Raw genomic sequence first — 24,151 nt, 5'->3', positions numbered from 1 at the left:
GGAGCATTAACCCCCACGCTATTTATCTCCATATTCTCCATCTTGATTTTACCTGACTCCCCTTGAGCATTTATTGACCCTTATATGTTGATTGTTGTTGTTGTTGTTAAGTGCTGTCGAGTCGGTTTCCAACCCATAGTGACCCTGAACAGGGTTTCCGTGGCTGTAAATCTTTACGGGAGTAGAAAGCCTCATCTTTTTCCCGCGGAGCAGCTGGTAGTTTTGAACTGCTGACCTTGCGGTTCACAGCCCTATTTGTAACCACTACACTACCAGAGCTCCTTATATGTTGATAAGCACCCTCAAGTCATTTCCCATTCACAGTAACCTTGTATAGAGTTTCTGAGGATCAGCTGGTGAGTTTGAAACGCAGACCTTGCAGTTCAGTGCTTATCCTATGGCGCCACACCTTATAAATTTCTATCACTTACCAGAGCTGGATCAGTCACAAAACCTCTTGTTCCCTCTCACCTTTGTTTCATCTGTAAAACAGGATCCTATCCTTTCCTTGGAGAAGGACAATAGCTGGGTGAGTTATAGGACAATAACCCTCATGTTTACCTTATGCAGACACTTGTCTGGTCTCTGGATGCAAACCTTTTCCCTGATCACATCCTCTCCTGAAGAACCCAGCGCTGGATTCCTACATTCCTCAATCCCCTTGAGAATCAATGTGTTCAGATGTGCTTGGTTGATACTAGGGACAGTCCAATAGTATCAGGCGCCCAGAGAAAGAGCAGACTTGGGGGAAGACAGAGAAGCTGGAGTTGAGGAGCCTAGATGGCATCCTGAAGGTGTACAGCAGGCAGCTGTTAGTGCTGGCTCACTGCCAGATCCTACCTACACTAATATATTTATCTTTTAAATCACTCCATTTTACAGATTTGAGGAAATAGACTCATCGAGAGGAAGTGGGCCAGCTAGGATTTGAACCCACATCTATGTGACTCCAGATCCTGTGGGTTCTCAAGCTTTCCAGAAGCATTGATCTGGAACAGAGGCCTATGTGTCCCCATGAGGCTTTCTGCTCCTGTGTAGATTTAAGTCCTCAAAAACCCTACTATATAGGGTCAGTATGAATCAGAACCTACTCGAGGGCACTTAAAAAACATGTTTTAAATAATCCATTCAGTCAGTCAAGTTTCAAACCATAGTCCTTCGACTTGGTGACAAATGCTTAGAAAAGGGGATATTAGCAAACAGTCCCTGAGCACTCACTCTTAAGTTCATCATCCTGGGCTTGGTCACTGAAATTCAGAGAAGCTAGTCTCCAAGACTTTGGTTTATGTTGTTGTTGTTAAGTTTTGTTGAGTTGGTTCCGACTCATAGCAACCCTGTATAGGGTTTCCAAGTAGCAGCTGGTGGGTTTGAGCTGCCAACCTTGTAGTTAGCAGTGAGTGCTTATCCTACAGTGTTACAAGTGTATTTTAGGTGCTGTCGAGTCGGTTCCAACTCATAGTGACCCTGTATAAGGTTTCTGAGGAGCAGCTAGTGAGCTTGAACCTCCAACCTTCAGGTTCAACTGACCTTGCAGTCCAGTGCATTAACACACAGTGCCACATATGTGTATGTTGTTGTTGTTTAAGTACAGTGGAATGGGTTCACCAATTGGCTGGCACTAGATTTAGAAGCCAATGTTACTGCAGGGACTCATCCAAGGAAAAAGGACTGCTTGCAAGGGATGGGGTCAGAGAAGATTTCTAGGAGGAGGCATCTTCTAAATTGGGTTTTGAAGAAGGAGTAGGAATTTGTGTGATAGAGAAAAAGCCAATGAACCAGCATTAGCATAGGCTAGATGGAATGTAGCCTGTCCTAGCACAGTGAGCATTGTGGGCAGTTGGGAGAAGTGATGCGGACAGAGGACAGGCATTAGTGGCCAGGACAAACAGGGCTTTGGAAAGAAGACACTGAGAGGAAGTAAAAGTGAAAAGTATAAGCTTGAGACTTTAGGGCCAAGGCTGGGGCTACAGAGTCAGATTAGCAGATTTGGCATTTGGGACAGGAAGGAAACTGCTGGACATGGCCAGGCTTTCCTGGATTGTTAAGTCCAAGCCTGATCCAGTCCTTTCCTCTGGTTGAGGAGAGGAAGGAAACAGGGCTACTCACTCTTCCTCTCTGGAAAATGGGATAACAACAGTATCCAGATCATAGGATGAAATGCGAGGGTGTCCCTGAGAGTGGTTGGCACAAAGAAGTCAAAACTGCTACTATATGAACAATACTATCCTGGCATGTACCAGAGGCAAGGCCCTGGCAGAGTGAACTTTCAACTGAGATCTTGTTACTTCCTTGCTTCTTAACTTTCCATGGTTCCCTACTGCCCTATGGATAAAGCCTAAATTCTCTATGTTGACCTATAAGGCCTTGCAGGGTCAGACCTCATGATCTTCTTCATCCTTTGGTGAAGCGTCTTACTGCACTCATCACCCCTTTCTGTACACACATTATTATCTTCTGGCCACAATGAACTGCTGTTAGTTCCTCCAAAGCTACTCTGCTGTTCCCTTCCTTTCTTGACTGTTCTTTCCAGATTCCCTATGCACGTCATTGCTGTGTGTCTCAGAGTCTGCTCTAGGGGTTCCCTGGCTCCTCTAGCTCTCTGAGCTCATCTCCCTGCCTTCCCCACAAGGCTGAGAGAGTTCAATAAATACATGTTGAGTTAATAAATTAAAGGGGTCAGTTCTAAGAAAAAAGATCAAATGTTCCAACAAGTAACTAATGAAGAAACTGAAACTAAGACAATCTCACTTTGTCTGAAAGTCAAGTTCCTGAGCACCTGTGTGCAAGACACCATGCTGTGTCTTTCTTTTCAAGAGCAAGGTAGTGATGCCAATCATACCAAGTGATCCTTAAGGCTCTAAGATCTTGCATAGGGACTTATGCTGCTCCTGAACCTCAGTTCTTCACAGGGTGGGTGAAAGGGTTAAAGAAGTATGTCCAATAAGTGCCCACCAGGGTGACCACTACACTGTAAGTGCAGACAGTATTTACTGATTCCAAGTGGTCTTAAGGATGGAAGATCCAGGTCCAGAAAAGGTACCTGAGCTGAGAAAACAGCCCTATACCTTCTGCTTCCACTTTAGAAGCTAGTGTTTTTGTGGGAGGAAAGCAATGTGGATACCCTCAGCCCAGTGTGAGCACATGTGAGGGCCTGACCAGGGAATGCTAGATGGGGAGGTTCCAAAAGGGGTTGCTAGGGTTGAGGCCTCTGTAGCCAGGGTCTATTGCAAGAAGCAGGAATAGTCTTCTGAGACCTGGCCTTTCTCTGAGTCAGGTATGCTATCTTTTTTCCCCCTACATCAGGGAAGTGTGTGAGGTTTTCCCTGGGGATCCAGTCTTTTCACCCAGACCTGCTGGTAACCTGTTCCTCTCCAGCTGCAAACCTCTCTTTAGCCAAAGCTCTTCTGTGTAAAGGTTGGAGGTTCAAGTCTACCCAGAGGTTCCTGGTGATCTACTTTGGGAAAATCAGCCATTGAAAGTCATATGGAGCACAGTTCTACTCTGACACACACAGTGAGTGTGGGCACCGAGTCAGAATTGATTCGATGGCAACTGATTTCCTTTTCCATTGGGGGCTAGATGTTCAAGGCAGGGGTTCTTGCAGGGCAGTGATACCCACAGGGCTGCTTTGGGAGGAGATACTCTCCCTGCTTCACACTGTAACACCTTGATTTAAGTCTTCTTTTAAGATGGGATTCTTCATGGCAGGTATCTTCTCTTTGCCCAGCAGCTAGCACACTCCCAGGTACTTAGGAAATAAATGTCTGCTGAGTAATGAATTTATTTCAACATTCAAACATACAAGCTGCCAACAGTTATCTGTATCTGACAGGAGCCTCACAGCCACTCTGAGCATCATTAGAAGCCCATCCTGTTTCACAAACAAGAAAACAGGCTTATTGCCCCAAGTGACCTACTCTAGGCCATACATTGGTGGCTCTCAGGGCCCCAGAATGACTGATGGGAAAGTAAAGGGTTGGGAGGATGGACCGGGACAATTGACAGTCAAGAATCCTAGTGGCACAGTGGTCAAAGCACTCACTTGTTAATTGAAAGGTCTGTGGTTTGAACCCACCAGTGTTCCTTGTGAGAAAGATGTGGTAGTCTACTTCTGTAAAGATTTAAAGTCTTGGAAACTTTATGGAACTGTACTATTGCCTTACAGGCTTGCTGTGAGTCAAAATTAACTAAATGGGAAAAGGTTTGTGTGTTTTTTGTTTTGTTTTAGTGTTCAGTCAGAAATTATTAGGTGTGAAGAAAGAACCAGTTTCCCCATTGAAGTTGTTCAGGATGGGATAGCAAGAATGACTCAGAAGAACAAAAGGCTGGTCCCTGAATGGCCGGCTCCTAGAGAGTGTAGGGAGTCCTGGTGTGGCGCTATGGGTTAATGAACCAGACTGCACAGTTGATTTGAACTGCAAGGTTGGTGGTTCAAGCTCACCAGTTGCTCCTTGGAAACTCTCTCGAGGGTCGCTATGGGTCGGAACCGACTCGATGGCACTTAACAACAACAAGAGAGTGTAGACTTGTTCTTCCGTTTGGTCCTGGCCCAGACACTACCAACTTTATTTTGCACCTGGGATCTCTCAGGGTACTTTGGTCTGTTTCAAGAAATGAGTATGCATAGACATCATCATTCTGATTCCTGGAGGTTGCTTATCCTCTAACAAAATCCCCTTGCCGTCTTGGCAGGTCCTTCATCCCAATATTTAGCCACTGTGTGTTTGTGCCTCCATTACTGGCCTGTGGGTTTTGGAGAGCAGGAAGCAGAAGGGCATCTGGAGTTCCCAATCTGCACATGCCGACTGGGGTAAAAGCCCCGGAAGGTTGAAGGACCCAGTTTAGGGAGCCCAGAGCTGATGCCGGCGCAGGGAAATGCCAAAAGTGGCCTTTCTACCAGGTGGGCTCACGGTTAACAAAAGAGTTACGGTAGAATACTCCGTTAGGGCAATAATTATGCACATTTAGTAAACTCTGGGTTTGGTTTTTGGTTTGGGAGGAATGGTAGTCACGTGGCCCTCGAGGGCGGCGCCCTCAGTTTGGAGATGGCATTAATCCTAAATCTAATCACAGAAGGCTTTCTGGAGGAGGCGGCATTTTTAAGGCGGTCGATTGTGATTTTCTCTCAACAGCGAGGATGTTTTTAGCGCTCTAGATCCAACTGGCTCACGAGGTGAGCTTCTTGCTGGGGAGCAAGGCAGGGTACAGCACGGTCGCGCCGGGCTAGGCTAAGAGCCTGGGGACTGGAGTCGAGAGGTCAGGTCCGGTTGGCGTTCTCCGACCAGACCTTTCACTGCCTTTGTGGATTGGACGTGCCCTAGGGCCTAAGGTGCTGGTGCAGGCCGCGATGTCCTGGACGCCTGATTGCGTAGAGGCCCTGGCCGAGGTTTAAGCCTACAGACTTTGGCGTAGCCAGTTCGGCGATCCGTCTCCCGGCGCAGTTTCGTCCTTGTCTCGACGCTGGCTCCGAAAGGGCGAGGCGCGCTCTCCCCGGGGAGCCAGCGGCCTGCGTGGGGCAGCGGTGGCACGAGAGGGCCATCTGCCTAGGCGCCGAGAACTGCAGCGTCCGCAGTGCGAGGCACGGTTTCCCTCGGCCCCCATCCTGCATCCTCTTCTCGCCTGCGCCCCGAGCCCTGGTGCCAGGCCCAAATCCAGACTAGGCGCGAGAGGCGGCGTAGGGGACTCGTGGACCCCTCCCCCAGGGCTCCCCTCGCCCCGCCCGAAAAGCGAGGACCCTTGGGCCCGGGGGTGGTGTGGGAGCTTCATTCCTGCGTGCCCGAGCTCGGGGCTTAGTTTGGCGGGGCGGGGACCGCACAGCGGCAGGCCGATGTGCGGGTGTATTGTCAGACTGCAGTCCAGAGCATTTGCGAGGGGTGGGCTCATAGTGGGGGTCGCGCGGCTACATCCTCCAAGCCGAGGGCGCGGCCCGGCGGGCACTGCCCGGGCGGGTAACCCGACCCCGCTCCCCGGAGCCGCTCACCCCGCACGGCCGGGCAGCGGGAGGGAGGGGAATAGGCGGGAGGGGGGAGGAAAGGGGCGGTGGGTGAGGGACTGTGGGGACCGCAGGGCCGAGTCCCTGGCCCGGCCCGCGCTGCTCTAGGGCGGCTGTCGGCGGCGCTGAGGACGAGCCAGTTCCTTGCTTCGCGGGCCTTGGGCCTGCGGCAGGAGGGAGCCCTGGGGTTGCACACGCTTGGCTCGGGTCTGCCTCCTCGAGCTGCTGCCTCCATTTTGTTTCCTGCTCAGCTTGGTCTGTGGTGGTGGTGTGGGTTTGGGGTGCGGCCAGGCAGGGGGTTCACCTGCGGCTGCTCCTGTTTGGGGCCTGAGGCTTCGAAGACCCCCAGCCCCAGCCCCCAGGTGAGCCCCGTGGAAGGAGGGGGGTTGCCTTGGCCTCGGGCCGAACCGAGCGAGCTGAGGGCAGGTGCCCAGTAGATGGGGAGCCCGGGCTGTAACCTAAGATGGAGGCCGGGGCTGACGCGGGCCCGAGCGGGGCTGTCGGACAGGCCTCAGCCGGGCCAGGTGTCGCCGGGGTGGGGACTCGAGATGGGTAGGGTGTAGGAGACTAGTACAGCCCGAGGCCAACATAGCGCCCCGAGGTAAGTGAGGGGTTCTTGAGTGTCACCCACGACGCCCGCAGGCCCTGACACTCAGGGGAGGCGCGCGAAGCCCCAGGGGAGCCCGCCTCAGGCCCCGCCCGGACATTCAGGCCGGCCCGTAGGCCCTGGACGCGAGCGGGCGCGCGGGGGGAGGGGAGGGGGCCGCTGCGGCGGCTCTGCTGATTGGGCGGCGCGCTCGCGAGCCCGACTTCACCCGCCCTGAACCCCGAAGAGTGTGGCTAGGGAGCGCGCTCGGTGGGGAAGGGGTGCGCGCGCACTCTAGGCCCAAGCCGCACGCGGGCCGGCGCGAGGCGCTCGATCGCACGCGCCTCGGCGGGGGCGCGCGCGGTGGGGGTGTGAGGAGGAGGAGGCGGCGGCGGAATAGGCCGGGGCAGGTCGCGCTCGCTGCCTTCTGCCCTGAAGACAGACGAGGGGGGAGGGGGGTGCGGCGAGCGGCTCCTCTCTTTCCCCACCGCACCGCTAGCGCCCCAGTGTAATGAGGGTCACCCCCTCCCCCCAGCCGGCCCGGGAGGGGGCGCGGGGCACGGTAACTAGTGCGCTGGGGTGGGCGGCGGGCAGGCGCGAGGAGGACGAGGGAGGCGGCGGCCGGGAGGGGAAGATGGTGGTGGCCGTGAGGTGAGGGGCGCGGGGGAGGTCCGGGCACTGCGCAGGGTTGGTGGTCCGGTGGCGCTGCAGCCGCGGGCCCCTTCATCACTAACAGCCGGGCTCAGGCCTAGTGAGCCCAGCCGCGGCGAACTTCCTCCCGGCGCGGCCCGTGCCCTGCCGGGCGACCGCGCGCGCACCTCGGCCTCCGCCTCCCCTCAAGGTAGTCAGCCGGCTAGGGGCGTGGGGCCGGCTGCCCTCCCGCAGCAAACTTTGCTTGCTGCTGAATATTAATGTGTGCGTTCGGCTCAGCCGGGAGGTGCTGGCGAGACCGAGGGAGGGAACGCAGCCCGGGCAGGCGGCGTCGGCGTCTGCAGCAGCCATGTTTGTCAAGCTGTAGCAGCTGCTGCTGTCCTGACTCGGCTTCGCCTGCTGCCTCTGTTTCTCCCTCTGCCGCGTCCCGGCCTCTGGTCCCTGGAGCTGTGGACCGAGCAGGCTAGCAGTCTGGAAGGCGAGATTCGGAGTCAGCCGCGTTGGCCGATTGGCCTACGGCCTGAACACGGCCGCTGCAAAGGCTCCGGCGCCGGCCGGGCTCTGGGTGCAGCGCTATTGTGACCGCTGCGCCCGAGCGAGCCAGGAAGGCTGGGGGAGGGGGGTACCTTTTTGTGCCGCGTCCGGGAGCCCCCCTCGGATCCCATAGCCTCCTCCCTTCCGGAGATTTGCCTGCTGAACTCAGGACGGGAGAGGGGGACGCCGACTCTTCCTGTTTGAGATTTGGAAATTTCAACAGCCAAAGGGATTTTAATTTTACTTAAGCCAAACTGCCCGCCAGTCTGCAGTGCAGAAAAAAGGGACGGTCTGTTTCCATGTGGCAGGATTTGATCTGCCCAGCTCCGGTAAGATGGAGTTTGCGGAGGCTCACCGAGGCCATTTTTCCATCGGCAGCCAGGGGAACTTTTTCCGCCCATGGAAGTGCAGCAGAAAGGCATCGAGGCCACTAGGCCTTGAGAAGTGGCTGCCATTTTGAATGGAAGAGCCAAATGGCCTGTTAACTCAGAATAATTGCTATTTTTTGGATTCCAGGTTGATGCCTGCCCAGGATGGATCAGACCTGTGAAATACCCAGAAGAAATTGTTTGCTGTCTTTTTCCAATCCAGTGAATTTAGATGCCCCAGAAGACAAGGATAGCCCTTTCGGTAATGGTCAATCCAATTTTTCTGAGCCACTTAATGGGTGTACTATGCAGTTACCGACTGCCAGTGGAACATCCCAAAATGCTTATGGACAAGATTCTCCATCTTGTTACATTCCACTGCGGAGACTACAGGATTTGGCCTCCATGATCAATGTAGAGTATTTAAATGGGTCTGCTGATGGATCAGAATCCTTTCAAGACCCTGAAAAAAGTGATTCAAGAGCTCAGTCGCCAGTTGTTTGCACTTCCTTGAGTCCTGGTGGTCCAACAGCACTTCCTATGAAACAGGAACCCTCTTGTAATAACTCCCCTGAACTCCAGGTAAAAGTAACAAAGACTATCAAGAATGGCTTTCTGCACTTTGAGAATTTTACTTGTGTGGACGATGCAGATGTAGATTCTGAAATGGACCCAGAACAGCCAGTCACAGAGGATGAGAGTATAGAGGAGATCTTTGAGGAAACTCAGACCAATGCCACCTGCAATTATGAGCCTAAATCAGAGAATGGTGTAAAAGTGGCCATGGGAAATGAACAAGACAGCACATCAGAGAGTAGACATGGTGCAGTCAAATCGCCATTCTTGCCATTAGCTCCTCAAACTGAAACACAGAAAAATAAGCAAAGAAATGAAGTGGACGGCAGCAATGAAAAAGCAGCCTTTCTCCCAGTCCCCCTTTCACTAGGAGATACAAACGTTACCATAGAAGAGCAATTAAACTCAATAAATTTATCTTTTCAGGATGATCCAGACTCCAGTACCAGTACATTAGGAAACATGCTAGAATTACCTGGAACTTCATCATCATCTACTTCACAGGAGTTGCCATTTGTAAGCAGTTTTTGGTACAACTTAAAATATATACATAAATGTATATATACAGGCAACTTAAAGAGAAACTTATAACTAATTGGTTTTTGGGTGTTTATCAGATCACAGCTGAAAGCAGTTTGGGGAAATTTTACTTTGATCTTTAAATCTATTTTATAAGTTTGGTTCTTTGCAGCTTTTCTCACACAACTCTCCCTTGAAGACTGGTTAAAGTGTTACAGAGTTCAGATTTAAATGTTCAAGATAGGGGTGGACATTTGTTTAACTTGAAAAAGTGGGCTCTGGCCTGCTAGTATCCTGAATGCAGTTGAATCAATTTACTTGTAGTCCTGTTCTGCATAAAGCATGGCTTAGGCTACTAGTTGTTGGAGTGACCGCTTGCTGAAGGTGGAAGTACATTCTGGGCACAAATTGAAAGTGGCTAAGATGAGAAATTAGGCTAATTTTTCTGAATGATTGGTGAAGGTACAACAACCTATGCTTTTGATAACTAGTACCATCAGAATTGGCTCTTGAACCTTTTCAGTTTTTTAAATTTGAAGTATGTATGTGTGATATGTGTGTGTATGTATGTGCATATATAGACATGGAGAAAATTTGGACTCTAGGTGATATTGTTAGAGGGTTGTAAATGATAACGTTATTTTTTAGTTTGAGCTTATGAAGAATTTCTTGACTCTACTTGGCAGCTTCTTTCAGTCTCAACTCTGAAACTACTTGATTGCTAAAAGATTCTTTTAAGTCTTAAGTGTTTGATTCTGATTTTGTTTCTGTCCAAACACATTTTCATGGTCGGTAGTAATGTCACGAAAGTTTTTTGTTTTGGCCAACAAATATTCTGAAATACAAAGTCATAGCTCTATCAGCAAGAAATTTTTATGGAGTGTGGCCATTGTTTTGTATATGAAATGTTCACTTTACCATTTAGACCTGTTCTTTAAAGGTAAAGAGGGAGAATGTGGGTGTGTTGCTTTTGTTTCTGTTGATTCATATCTTAAATATGTGTTACTGTTCCTTGGTTTCTTAGCTTGGTAGTTACAAATTTAAAATGTTTATTTTGGTGATTATTGAATTTGTATTGTCCTAGAAAGTTGGCAATCCTTATTAGGGAGGATAAAGTGTTTTGGAAATCTGTTGGCATACTTTACATGCATATAGTTTTGTTGTGTTCACATACTTTACATGCATATAGTTTTGTCTTTGTTTTCACTTAAAAACTTAGATCTGAGGATTGGAACATGTTTCTCTAGAAGCATACAAGTAGAAATATAAATTCTGTTTCTCATCAAAGAAATGGCATTAAAGTATTGGTTCTATTTTTAAAAAAAGTATCAGCATTTATGGACTATTACTCATTTAAGATGGGAGTTAGCAACCCTAAATGGAGAAAAACATTTTTCAGGGAAAAAATGTAAATTGCTCCAAGACTATGAGCTTAAAGAAACAAGTATCTTTAATTTATTCTGTTAGGTTTGTTCAAGATTATAGTTGAAATCTTGTTAGTTTTCCTTTTGGTATTGTTTAAGTGAGGACTTAAAAACTTGAAATTCATTTTAGTGGAACATGAATTTAGCTTAACAATATAGCTGGGAAAGGTATAATTAAAAATAATTCTATGTGTTGTATTAGGTCCCATAGATTTGGTTCTGACTCCTGTGGACCCTATGTGCAGCAGAATGAAACACTCATAATCGTTAATGTTTGAATTTATTGCTGCATACATCTCCTTGAGGGTCTTTCCCTTGAGGGTCTTCCTGTTTTTTGCTGACCCTCTATTTTACCAAGCGTGGTGTCCTTCTTCAGGGGAATGGTTCCTCCTGGTAACATGTCCAACGTAAGCAAGACAAAGTGATGACATCCTTGCTTCTAAGGAGTCACACATACTCAGACTTCACAGTTGATGCAGGTTCGTAAATTCATCAGGGCTGAAAATTTTAACAGGGTATTTAGTAAATGCTATTTGTCTTTAATAATGTTGTAATAGACTAAGACTCTCTTGGGGGTAAGAGTAGTTTTTAGAATTGTTAACTCTGTTTAGAATTAGAGAAAGTCAGATTAAAGAAATCAGAGAATCTGAGAAAGATTCAAGATTATAGTGACTGTTGTTTTGTTTATCTAGCTATTAGCAGACTGTTTGTTTCCTATTATGAATTAATAGCTTCTTCAGTTTACCTTCATGTGCTCTCTAATTATGTTCTCTGAGTAGTGATAGAAATACATTATTATTATAGTTTATAATCTTGAACTGGTGGTTTTTATATTTTAACTGGATTGACATCTAATTTCTCTCAGTGTATAAGGTCTTTGTGCTTTTTACATAGTAGATGCTTGATAAAGTCTTGAAGGCTGGTCCCCAGGGCCCCACATTTCAGACAGGCAGTAACTTAGTGTTTATTAAGTGCTTGGGTCTGGTTTGTATTGTCTCATGGGGTCTTTGTGGCCTTGTAGTAAGAAAATGTCAGAGTACCAGTTTTCATGGCACTTGAAGTTGTTGGAGACAAACTGGAAACCATGCTTATCTGAGTGCCATTGCTTTTTTTCTCTTTTTTTAAGTGATCACTGAAGGTCTTTGACATTATTTTTAGGGCCTGAAGTAACTCCTGATTTTCTCACTGGTCTTAATTGCAGCAGTATTCTGTTCTTTACTTTTCTGACTTAGATATTTTATGTGGAATTTATACTATGGTGATTCATAAATTTGTAGGTCCACAGAGTTCTTAGGAGAAGCCCATTTCAGGATGCTCTGACTAGTATGCCAGTTGTCTTTTACATAAACAACAAAAAAAGAGCACAAAAAATGAATTCACTTTTAAAAGGGACTAAAATTTCTCAAGTAAATGGGGGGAAAGATGTATCTGGATTATTTACTAGAAAAGGAAATTAAGAATTGTGAAAATAAGGCTTTCTTTAATCTCTCTAAAAATTTTGGTTTTGATGGCTGGTGTGGCATTGTGACAATGGACTGGACTGCAGTGTTGGTTTGAACCACAAGGTTGGCAGTTCAAGCTTACCAGTTGCTCCTCAGAAACCCTATACAGGGTTGCTGTGAGTTGGAACTGACTCAACGGCACTTAACAACAACAACAATTATTGTTAGTGAGGAGCCCTGGTGGTGTTATAGGATAAACACTGGATTGCTGATTATAAGGTCAACAGTTCAAATCCACCAGTTACTCCATGGGAGAAAGATGAGGCGTTCTGCTCCCATAAAGATTTATAGCCTTGGAAACCCTGTGTAGGGTTGCTGTGAGTTAGAACTGCCTTTATGGCACGTAACAGCAATTATTAGACTGTGGAAAGACTTAAGTGGACTTTTAAAAAAGTTGAGTAAAATTATAAGATAGGGAGATACCATTTTGTTTTAGGGTTCACTTTCTCTGGTGATCATGTTAAATGCTGTTGATTCTGTTCCAACTCATAGTGATCCTGCAGTAGGGTTTCTGAAGAGGAACTGGTGGGTTTGAACCATTGACCTTGGGGTTTGCAGTCCAGTGCTCATCTATAATGCCCCAACAGGATTCCCATCATGATCATAAAGAGGATAAATTTTTATAAAAATATTTGAGGGCTTTACTCAGTAAGGTTCTCATTAAAAACTTACTTACTATGGAAGATTTTACTGGGGAGCTAGGTGACTCTGTAGGATAAGCACTGGACTGCGAGTCACAGGGTTAATGAGTGCTTCAAGGCTTTCTGCTCCCTTAAAGATTTATAGCTTCAGAAGCCCTCTCTATATAGGGTCACTTTGATGGCATTTAATAACAACAGTGGAGAAATTTAAATGTGTGCCAAATAAGAAAGAATAATAGAAATTCCCATGTGCTCCTCACCTAGGTTCAACAGTTACCAGTATTTGACCAGTTTTGTTTCATCTTCTTGTTATGTCATTCACTAACATCTCTTGATGCCTGAGTGTTATCAAATCACTCTTTGAAGTTCCTTTTCCTATTATAACCCTTGTCAGTTTTCTCTTATTTACTGGTCTGACCTAGATTATGTCTTCCTTGCTGGTAATTGGAGTTGTGTTTGAAACTACCTGTTAATCTCAAGGTCAGCAGTTTGAAACTACCAGCCATTCCATGGGCGAAAGATGAGGCTCTGTGCTGTCGTAATGTTTTACAGCCTCAGAAACCCTATGCAGGGTCACTATGAGTTGGAATCGACTCCACGGTACATGACCACCACCACATCATTCTGTAGGATTTATCTGCAATTTTACCTTGTAACTGATTGTTACTGTTAAGTGCTGTCCAGTCGGTTCTGACTCATAGCAACCCTGTATAGGGTTTCCGAGGAGCAGTTTGAGATCTGAACCGCTGATCTTGTGGTTAGAAGTCCAGTGCTTATCCTGCAGTGCTATAACCAGAATTCCATGTAATTGATAGATGCTACTTGATGAAAAATGAGATGTTCTTGGAATGGATGCTTGAACTGTTAGTAAGTGTGGTTGAATGAGTTCCAACTCATGGTGACCTTACACAGGTTTTCTGAGGAGCCAGGTGGGTTTGAACTGCCAGCCTTATGGTTTTGAGCGCCAGTGCTGATCCTACAGTGTCACCAGGAGTCCGGAGGTTTGAATAGAGATTATTATTATTATTATTATTATTATTTAAGTTTTTGTTGTGAATTGAGTGAAAGTTTACAGGGCAGATGATCAGTTGTACATTCAACAAGTCATGTACTTTATTTCATTACAATGGTTATAATCCCCTCTATGTACCAAAAGTTAACAGTATTTCTCTCTTCATTTTAGCTCTTTTTTTTTTAAACTCTTCAGGCATATATAATAATTTAAATCACCAAAGGGCACATTCTGCAAGTCTTCCTCCTGGCTGCAAGCTCTCAATCCCTGTCTTTCTATGACTCTAGAGTCCTCAGCTGCTCCCTTTTTCCATGTCCCCATCTCTGCCTCCATCTCTGGTGTCTCTGCTTCTCTGGATAAGGTCTCCCATTCCGCTTGTGCTCTCCTCCCTGGATGGTCCTAGGGTCCTCTGTTTCTGTACTATAGGATTAACTACTCCCCCATTTTTATTACAAAACTACCTATACAAATGTGATAGTTGAAATTAGTCATGATAACAATTACTCTTCGGTGAATCATAAGAATCTTATCCCTGCATCTTTTTACCAGACCCATCTAGACAAGATGAAAACTATTCAGTGGGGACTCTTCCCCCACATACTCTTAAACTAATCTCCCTCCTGAAACTTTCTAAGCCAGTCACTTTGAACCTTTATCACCCCTCATTTTAGATAGCCAATGTCAAAGTTTACCGTCCCTATCTACCCTGCATACAGAGGGGACAGCATTGATACTTGATGTGAAGACTCCTTCCCTCTCTTGGTATTTTGAGCTACTACCTCCACTCCAAGGAGCTCTGGTAGTGTAGTGGTTACGAATAGGGCTGTGAACCGCAAGGTCAGCAGTTCGAAACTACTAGCTGTTCCTCGGGAGAAAGATAAGGCTTTCTGCTCCCATAAAGATTTGTAACCTTGAAAAACCCTGAACAGGGTCGCTATGAGTCAGAACCGACTCCACGGCACATAACAACAACAAGAACCTTCACTCCAAGAGTATAGATCAATTACATCAAATTGTAGTAATTTATCCTCCTTTCCTTTCTCAAAAAAAAATTTTTTTTTTTTTAAATCTTTCTCTAGTCGAGTTCTAAGCTCTAGCCCTTTGTGGCTATGGGCTTAAGTGTCCCCAGGTCTCACCACACTTTGAACCAACCAGTTCTTCCTCTCCTCCATCTACAGGTCAGTCGGAGTCTATGGAATGTGGTTGAACTCAGCCCATTTCTTCATTGCTGCCTTTCCCCTTCTTTCACTCACCAGTAGACCAATGTCGCCAGCAAGCTTACATGCCTGCTCATGTGTTTCCTTTGCGTTTCAGTCTTAGAGGGGAGTTTGTCCTGAAGGAACTTGATTGCTTGCCTTGATGCCTTCCTGGCGAACAACTTGCTTATTCTTGTAGTAGCCAGTCATACTGCCATTTTTGTTTTGGGTTTTTTCTGCTGATCTTTCTTTAAAGATAAATTTTCTGTCTCTCTAGCTGTTCCAGGCTGGTCTGCTTGTCCTTTCTGGTTGGAATGTCCCACTTCAGAAGGTTCTGGATGGGGCTCAGGATTCCACCCAGGGACCTATACACTGCAGAGGCTCTGCAAGAGGCCTATTTCACTGGGCAAGTTGTAGAACCTATTTTAGGTATTTCAATCAGTAATAAGTTGAAGATGGACTTACAAGCTTTCATGTTTCATGTAATCATGTTTGCCGACATTCCTTTCTGTTCCACTCAAGTGTCTATTTTACAATAGTGGTAGTGGTGGTGGTTGTGTGCTGTGGAGTCGGTTCCAACTCATAGCGACCCTTTACAGGGTTTCCAAGGCTGTAAATCTTTACGGGAGCAGAAAGCCTCATCTTTCTCCTGTGGAACAGCTAGTAGTTTTGAACTGCTAATCTTGAGGTTTGTAGCCCAATTTGTAACCACTATGCTGCCAGAGCTCCTTATTTTATAATAGTAGGCAGTGGAAATCAATATTCTTAAGATAGTCAAGCATCATTTTAGTATTATTTTCCCTCTTCAGGGTATGCCTTGATCCCTGTATCACAGAGCCCTGTTGTTCCAAGGTTGAGCATGCATCACTATTTACCTCTGTCTCACCTAGGCCATGCAAACCTGTCTCAGTGTTCCCCTATCTACCTTGTTCTTCCATCCCTCCCCCTTCTTGTGTATATTCTCTCCCCAACACCTGAATAGAGCCAACCCATAGCGACCCTGTATAGGGTTTCTGAGGAGTGGCTGGTGAGCTCGAACTGCTGACCTTGCGATTCAAACTGACCATGCAGTTCAGTGCCACACCTGGAGTCCTTAAGTTAGCCATTTAAAAATAAATGTTTTTGGCATTGTGACAATATTTGCTGGCAATTTGGGAGATTAAGAAAACAGGAGCCACCTTTACTAATTCTATGCTGTAGGTGTTTAAGTGGTTAAGAAATTGACTGGAAAGAGAAGGAAATGGTAGTCAAGGCTTCAAGGAAGTCGGACTTGATTTGGCTTATCATTGGTTAAGTATATGGTTGGGGTTATGATTGGTTAGGTAAAGACATGTACTATGTTTGTTGTTCTTGTTACGTGCCGTGGAGTTGGTTCTGACTCATAGCGATCCTGTACAGGGTTTCTGAGGCTGTAAATCTTTATGGGAGCAGAAAGCCGCATTTTTCTCCCAAGGAACAGGTGGTAGTTTTGAACTGCTGACTGTGAGATTAGCAGCCTGATTTCATAACCACTACTTTACCAGAGCTCCTTTGTACTATGTTTAGATGATGAGAATTAAATGACTGTGGTATTTTCAGAATGTACGCATTGGGGGAAGGTAGGGTAGGAAGTGGGTATTTAGGTAATAGGGCCTTTGGTATCAGTGTGATAGGAACTGGAAGCCAGTGAGGAATTTTAGCTGAGAAGAACTCTGGTGAGCTCTGTATCTGGACAACTTCCTCTGGGGTAGACTAGATGTAAGAATCTGTTGTGATAGTGATTAAGACAGACCTAGGGCAGAGTCAGTACTGGAAAGGAATAAATCCAAAAGATTTTTCAGAGTGAGAAAATTGGCAGTCCTTTTGAGGTTGCCTGCATTGCTGGCAAAAAATTGAAAACTGGATTTGAGGAATGAAAGAGAGAGATGAGTGTAGATGATGTCAAAGGCTTGTAGTGTTTGCTTGAGAAGAAATGACTCCTGAGGAATTCCCTTCATCTTTTTCACCCACTATCCCAGCGATTCTTTACTTTTATCTTTCCTATTTGAGAAGAAAATTTGTTGTCTCCATACCTCTCAGGTTTTCTCTGTTCCTCTTCCTCCTTAGTTGATGATCTTGTTTTATTTTAATTATTCCTTCCTCTTTACTCTGGGATGTTCATTCTCTACTTTGCTACGCCATTACTTTTTCTGCTTAAAAACAAGCTGACATCTTCCTAATTCTAGAGGAATATTTTTCTGTCCTATAACACCTCAAGTTATGTTCCTCTTTATTTCCGAATTTCTTGAGTTGTTGCATCTACTCCTTAATATTAATGCTCTTTGATTTGGCTTTTATACCCTCCATTCTTTTATAAATTCATGTGCCAACTTCTAGATACTAGGTTTGCAGAATTTTGAACACCACTCTTGATATTCACTGTAGGGATAAGGTCAGATTGAACCACAAGGTCAGTGGTTCAAACTCCCTAGCTGTTCCTTGGAAGCCTGTACAGGATTGCTATGAGGTTGAACCAACAACAACAGCAAGACTTCTTTAAATAGCCCTTTTTTTGGTTTATCGTGCTTGCTGTCGTCCTCTTTCTTTGCAGTCTCATCCACTGTCATTGATTGTCTTCACTCCTGTTCTACTGTGTTAAAATTAAAACTGACCTAGCTTCAGACAAGGAAATTTAAGTCACCTGAGCTTTTCTTCCACTTTGTGTCTCATTCACTTAAAATATAATATTACCATTTTGAACCCACATGTTTAATATTCAAACATGCTTTTCCTTCTGTGTTAATGATGACCTCCTCCTCCTAGTCATCTCAGTTTGAAACTTTGGAGTTACTTACTCATTTATTTATATGATGAAAATACAGATGTTTGGGTGCCTCCTCTGCCAGATACCTAGTATAAAAAGACAGGCATAGTCTGTGTTTTTAAGGAAGCTTTAGTGTGTGGGGAAGACTAGTGTAAGCAATGACACTACAGAATATTAACTGGCTTGATAGGTGTACTGTGGGAGTGTGGAAGAAGGATGCCTGGAGTTATCAGGAAGGACTTCCCAGAGGGTTAAATTTAATTTGAGATGAGATCTATGGGCAGCTGCGGGTTAATGTACTGGACTGCAAAGTTGGTTTGGATTATTGTTGGTTAAGTATATGGTTGGGGTTATGATTGGTTAGGTAAAGACATGTACTATGTTTGTTGTTCTTGTTATGTGTCATGGAGTCAGTTCGACTCATAGTGACCCTGTACAGCGTTTCCGAGGCTGTAAATCTTTATGGGAGCAGAAAGCCTCATTTTTCTCCCGAGGAACAGCTGGTAGCAGGTCAGCAGTTCAAGCTCAACAGTACTTCCTTGGTCGCTATGGGTTGGAACTGAATTGATGGCACTTAATAACAACAAGAGGGAATACTTTATGCAAGTGGCAAGAATTTCTTTGATAGGGATCTGGCACTAGTGGGGTTGTCAGGAGATAAAGGTATATAGATAGGCCTTAATATGCCATGCTATAGAGTTAAAATTGTATTTTGTTGCTAAATTATACAGATTCTATCAATCTTTCCCTTTTTTCACTCTCATTCTGCTATGAGGTCTTTGTCACTGATATCTGTACCATCTTTCCAGCCTATTCTATATATAATTATCTCTTAGCTCCACAATGAGAGATAGTGGATCTCTGTTTAAATTGTTACCTTCAGTGCCTCCCACCTCCTCTTCTCATCTGCCTAATAAAGCCCAAATTCAGTGTCATTGCTGAAAGGACACACTATCTTGACCTGTCTAAATCTCATATTACTGTATGTCTTTGTGTGTCTTGGGTTTAACCAAATGGATCTGTTAGTGGTTTCTGCTTCATACTTTCTACTAGTTCATGCTTTTACTCTCCTGGTCTGAGTCTGATTTATCTTTTTTTGTTGTTTAAAAAGTTTCTACATGTAGTGTAGCGGTTACAAATCAGGCTGCTAACCTCAGGGTCGGCAGTTCAAAACTACCAGCGGTTCTGCAACTCCCGTAAAGATTTACAGCCTCGGAAACCCTGTGCAGGGTCACTATGAGTAGGAACCGACTCCACGGTACTTAACAACAACAACATGTACAATTAGGTAACATTGATTATATTTTTTGAGTTGTACAACCTTTATCACCTTTCTTTACTGGTTTAGTCCTCTCTCATTATCTGCTGCCCCTTAAGGTTCTTGTTGCTGCTAATTTGATCACTAATAGTTCTTAAAAGAGCATAATGCTCAATCAAGATACACCTTTTTTACTAGCTAAGCTAGCTGTTGTTCAGTTTTAAGATGTCAGTAAATTATTTTGGTTTAAGGTTTGAAGATTATCTCAGGATAATAGTTTTATGGGTTCATCTACCTTCTGTGGCTCTAAACCAAGGAACCAAGTCCCATTGAATTTTAGTTGTACATAAGAGGATCTCTGGTAGTGTAGTGGTTATGAATCGGGCTGTGAACCCGATTCATAGGTCAAGATTTACAGCCTTGGAAACTCTGTACAGGGTCCTGTGAGTCGGAACCTACTCCATGGCACACAGCCACCATAAGCAGCCTCAGTGGCTACTTTTTTGTTTTTGTTATAAATGTATCACACAACTTTCCGTTAATTTCTTACAGGTATACATACAATTTATAACAATTACAGTGATTGGCTTGGCAGACCACCCTCATTCAGTGCGATTTTCCCATTGCTGTTAGTCCTCCTTTTCCTTCTGCCTCCTGCCCCTAGAATAAGGAGATTTTGATCTGTTTTTGTTTGATAATTAGAATTTAATTTGTGCAGTAAGGATCAGTAGCTTTCTTTACACCAGCTATTAAATGGTATAGTTTTATTACATTGTTGCTTTTGGCTAATTGTGCTTTGTCATGGATATGCATGTTTCATTTTCAGCTCCTGGATTCAAAGGAGCCCATTGAAAACCCAGCCTCTTTTCTAGAGCTGGGTTAGATTTTAATAGAAGAAATTGATAATTTTTTTTTAAATTACAAAAGTAATACATGTTAATGTTAAAAAAAATGTTGAAGGATCTCCTTACTTATACCCTTTATATAAACTCTTACTATTAATATCACACATTAAAAATTTTATTTATATATGAGGGGGTTTCAGAAAGTTCATAGAAAAATTGAATTAAAAGATAATGGAATTTTTCCATGGACTTTTTACAGTCCTTTCATATACATTTCTGTTTCTTTTGGCAACACAGTGGCCTGGTATTGGTATATATCTTGTTAATTACCCTCAATTTATCAGTTTATGTTGTTGCTGTTAAGGGTTATTGAGTCCATTCTTACTCCTAGCGATCCAGTATAAGGTTTCCGAGTAGCTACTAGTGGGTTTGAACTGCTGAACTTGTGGTTTGTAGTACAGTGCTTATCCTGTAGTGCCACACCAGGAGTCTTATCAACTCATAGTGATCCTATAGTAGAACTGTTCCACAGGGTTTTCTTAGCTATAATCTACATGGAAACAGATTACCAAATAGGTCTTTCTCCCCAGGAGCCACTGAATGAGTTCACACTGCCAACCTTTTGTTTAATAGCTGGGCACTTAGCCATTGTACCATCAGAGCCCCCCATGGTATAGTACTTACTATTCAGTAATAAAAAGGAATTATTGATAAACTCAAACAACTTACTGAATCTCAAGGAATTATGCTGATTGAGAAAAGTTGGTCACAAAAGGTTGCATACTGTATGCTTCCATCTATATTACATTTTTTTAAATGATAAAATTTTAGAAACACAGGACAGATTGGGGAGGGAGATGGGTATGGTGGTTATAAAAGGGCAATAGGAATGATCCTTTTGGTGTTGAAATGATTCAGTACCTTTACTGTGGTGGTAGATATAAAAACATATGCAGATAGTAAAACCGTAGACATGGATCAGATACAAGTAAAACTGGAAATGTCTGTGTAAGATTGGTGGGTTCTATTAATGTCAGTATTCTGGTAGTGATATTAGTTGTTTTTGTGTAATGTTGTTGTTGTTCAGTGCTGTCGAGTCTGTTCTGACCCATAGAGACCCTGTATAGGGTTTCAGAGGAGCAACCACTGGTGTGAGCTTGACCTGCTGATCTTGCAGTTCAAATGGCTTTGCAGTCTGGCGCATTAACCCGCAGCACCACACCAGGACTCACTTGTATATTGTTACTATTAGGGAAAACCTGACATCTATAAGGAATGTTATTTCCTTTAACAATATATGAATTCATTATAACAGTAATAACATTTTTGATAATAGGAAGGAAAGAATATAGCTTTAGTTACATATTCATATGAAGAGATAATCCACATGTTATATTGAGTAATATATATATATTATAATAGCAACATATTTTAATATTAGTATTACATACTAATAATATACATAAGGATCCCCTAATGGTGTACCGGTTAAGCATTTACTTGTTAACCAAAAGTTTGGTTTGAATCCCTCCAGTGACTCCGCAGGAAAAAGATCTGTCTGGTAGTCTGCTTTTGTAAAGATTACAGTTAAGAAAAATCTATGGGGCAGGTTTATATGAGTGAAAAATAGACTTGATAATACCTAATAAGTGTTTCTTAGTATGTATATTGTTAAGTACTGTTAAAGTTGGTTCTGACTCATAGTGACCCTGTATAGGGTTTCCTAGGAGCAGCTGCTGAATTTGAACTGCCAACCTTGCAGTTCAAACCAACCTTGCGGTCCAGTGCATTATCCTGCAGCAACACACCAGGACTCCTAGGTATGTGTGCACTAATTTATTTAACTGCTCACTTGTTGAAGCACATTTGAGCTGATTCTAAGTTTCGGTTATTCCTGGTTTAGTCATGGCCTACAAAAGTGACACCAGAATGGAATTAAATTTGTAAAATGTGGGTGTACCAGAATGGTAATCAGAATGGGAAAATTATGAGTCAATGCCCTGCTAGAAATTTAATCTCTTAGAAAAACGGGCAACCTGCGAGATACATAATAACCAGATCTCTAGAGTGGCATGGTTGGAAAGGATGGTTCACATCTCAAAGATAGTGGCTCTGAATGTTATCACTCTCCATAGTCTTGACAGGAATTTAATCTACTGCATCAGGTACCTGAAAAAGCTTACTATGTCTCTTCTGAGTTTCCTATTCCTTGGCTTTGACCAGTAATTTATCCCATTTTGGTTAGTGCTCCAGTATTAAATTTTATAAATTCACTTCTGTTCTGATTTCATAGCCATGACTGAAACGGTTTGAGCTGGTTCAAATCCATGGTTATTTTAAATAAAACTGCTATAAACTTTTGTATATCTGTGAGATTAATGCTCAAGGGTGCAGTTGTTGGTTTATACGATAATGCTTGTTGAGTTTTTTTTTTTTAATAAATTGCTAAGCTTTTTTTCTAGAATGACTACCATTTTAGTCTTAATAGCAATGTATGTGCGATTAGTTTCTCTGCATCCTCACCAGTAATTAGCGTTAATCATGGTTTTTGTTGTAGTCATCTTGATAGGTGGTGGTTGTTAAAGTGTTGTAGGGTTGGTTCTGACCCATAGCAACCCTGTATAGTGTTTCCAAAGGAGCTCTGGAAGCGTAGTGGTTACGAGTCAGGTAGCTAACCTCAAGGTCAGCAGTTTGAAACTACAGTGGTTCTGCCAAGAAAGATGAGGCTTTCTGTTCCCATAAAAGATTTACAGCCTCGGAAACCCTATACAGGGTTGCTGTGAGTCGTAACTGACTCTAAGGCACATAATCACCACCACCATAGTATTTCCGAGGAGCAACTGCTGAGCTTGAACTGCCGACTTTGCAGTTCAGACGACTTTGCAGTCTAGCTCATTAACCCACAGTGCTACCTATGTTGATAAGTACATAGTGATAAATCATTGTCCTTTGAATTTGCATGTTCCTTGATGGCGAAAGATGTTGAACAATTTTTTGTGTGCTTACTTTCCAATTGTGTATCATTATTGGTGAAATGTAATTATTTCTTTTGCACAATTTATAATTGAATTGTTTAGTATTTTACTGCTGCAAATTGAATATTCTTTATATATTCTGGACGATGTACATTCTTTAATTATTGTTAGGTGCTGTCGAATTGATTCTGACTCCAAGTGACCATATGCAAAAAGGAACAAAACTGCCTGGTCCTGCACTATTCTCACAGTTGTTGCTATGTTTGAGGCTCATTGTTGCTGCTACCGTGTCAGTCCATCTCATGGAGGTGCTTCCTCTTTTTCGTTGACCCACAAGTATGGTGTTCTTTTTCATGGAGTGATCTCTCTTGATATAATGTCTAAATTACATGAGAGAGACAAAGTCATATTCTGTCCTTGCTTTTAAGGAGCATTTTGGTTGTACTTCTTCCAAGACAGATTTGTTAGTTCTTCTGGCAGTTCGTGGTATATTTTATATTCTTTGCTAGCACCATAATTCAAAGGCATCAATTCTTTGGTCTTCCTTATTCATTATTTAGCTTTCGCATGCATATTGTAGTTGTGAAGTGCCCATAGTGACCCTATATAGGGTTTCCCAGGAGCAGCTGGTGAGCTTGAACTGCCACCTTTGCAGTTCAAGTGGCTTTGCAGTCTGGCGCATTAACCCACAGCACTATGAGTCTGTTCTGACTCATAGTGACCCTATACAGGGTTTCCGAGGCTGTAAATCTTTATGGGAGCAGAAAGCCTCATCTTTCTCCCATGGAACAGCTGGTAGTTTTGAACTGCTAACCTTGCTGTTCACAGCCTGATTCATAACCACTAAGCTACCAGAGCTCCTTCACATGCATATTAGGTGATTGAAAATACTATGATTTGGGTCAGGTGGATCACAGTCCTCAAAGTGATACCTTTGCTTTTTAACATTTTAAAGAGAGAGACCTTTAGAGAGCTCGGTGATGCAGTGGTTATAAGTGCTTGGCAGTTTGAACCTACCAGCCACTCTGGGAAATATGGCAGTTGCTTCTGTAAAGATTATAGCCTTGGAAACCCCATAGGGCAGTACTACTCTGTCCTACAAGGTTGTTTGTAAGAGTTGACTTGATACAGTCAAGCTTTTTATATTTTTTGGGTAAAGAGGTCTTTTGCTGCAGATTTGCGCAGTGTGATAAGTCATTTGATTTCTTGACTACTGCTTCAATGGGTGTTAGTTATAGATTCAAATAAAATGAAACTTACACATCAATGGTGTTTTTTTTTTTTTTTTAA

At 43.9% G+C, this 24,151-nt stretch overlaps 2 protein-coding genes across 3 annotated transcripts in view; both read left to right on the top strand.

The window, feature by feature from the left end:
• The first annotated feature begins 6,455 nt into the window (after positions 1–6,455).
• LOC102818342 (protein lingerer-like) lies at positions 6,456–7,233 on the top strand. Its single transcript, XM_006873490.1, has 3 exons — positions 6,456–6,527; positions 6,716–6,949; positions 7,114–7,233. Exons 1-3 carry the CDS (start codon positions 6,456–6,458, stop codon positions 7,231–7,233), a joined length of 426 nt encoding a protein of 141 aa, XP_006873552.1.
• A 1,063-nt stretch (positions 7,234–8,296) lies between these two features.
• The window catches only part of NSD1 (nuclear receptor binding SET domain protein 1), a 218,246-nt gene continuing 202,391 nt past the window's right edge, over positions 8,297–24,151 (top strand). The window contains exons 1-2 of one of the 2 annotated variants that reach the window (XM_006873464.1): positions 8,364–8,393; positions 9,134–9,223. In XM_006873464.1, coding sequence (XP_006873526.1) covers positions 8,364–8,393; positions 9,134–9,223 — 120 coding nt within the window. Of the gene's footprint in view, positions 9,224–24,151 lie in introns of both variants that reach the window. The other variant, XM_006873463.1, reaches the window with a different exon arrangement.

The sequence above is a fragment of the Chrysochloris asiatica genome, unplaced genomic scaffold (assembly GCF_000296735.1).
Source record: "Chrysochloris asiatica unplaced genomic scaffold, ChrAsi1.0 scaffold00242, whole genome shotgun sequence".
Lineage (NCBI taxonomy): Eukaryota > Metazoa > Chordata > Mammalia > Afrosoricida > Chrysochloridae > Chrysochloris > Chrysochloris asiatica.
This window is presented reverse-complemented; position numbering and strand designations above follow the sequence as displayed.

Bases quoted from the DNA above. Each gene is read 5' to 3' on its own strand.
- LOC102818342 (XM_006873490.1), top strand. From the start codon at position 6,456: ATGGAGGCCGGGGCTGACGCGGGCCCGAGCGGGGCTGTCGGACAGGCC. The intron at 6,528-6,715 runs GTGGGGACTCGA...GCCGGCCCGTAG, and splicing joins CCGGGCCAGGTGTCGCCGGG to GCCCTGGACGCGAGCGGGCG. The intron at 6,950-7,113 runs GTGAGGAGGAGG...CCCTCCCCCCAG, and splicing joins GGGGCGCGCGCGGTGGGGGT to CCGGCCCGGGAGGGGGCGCG.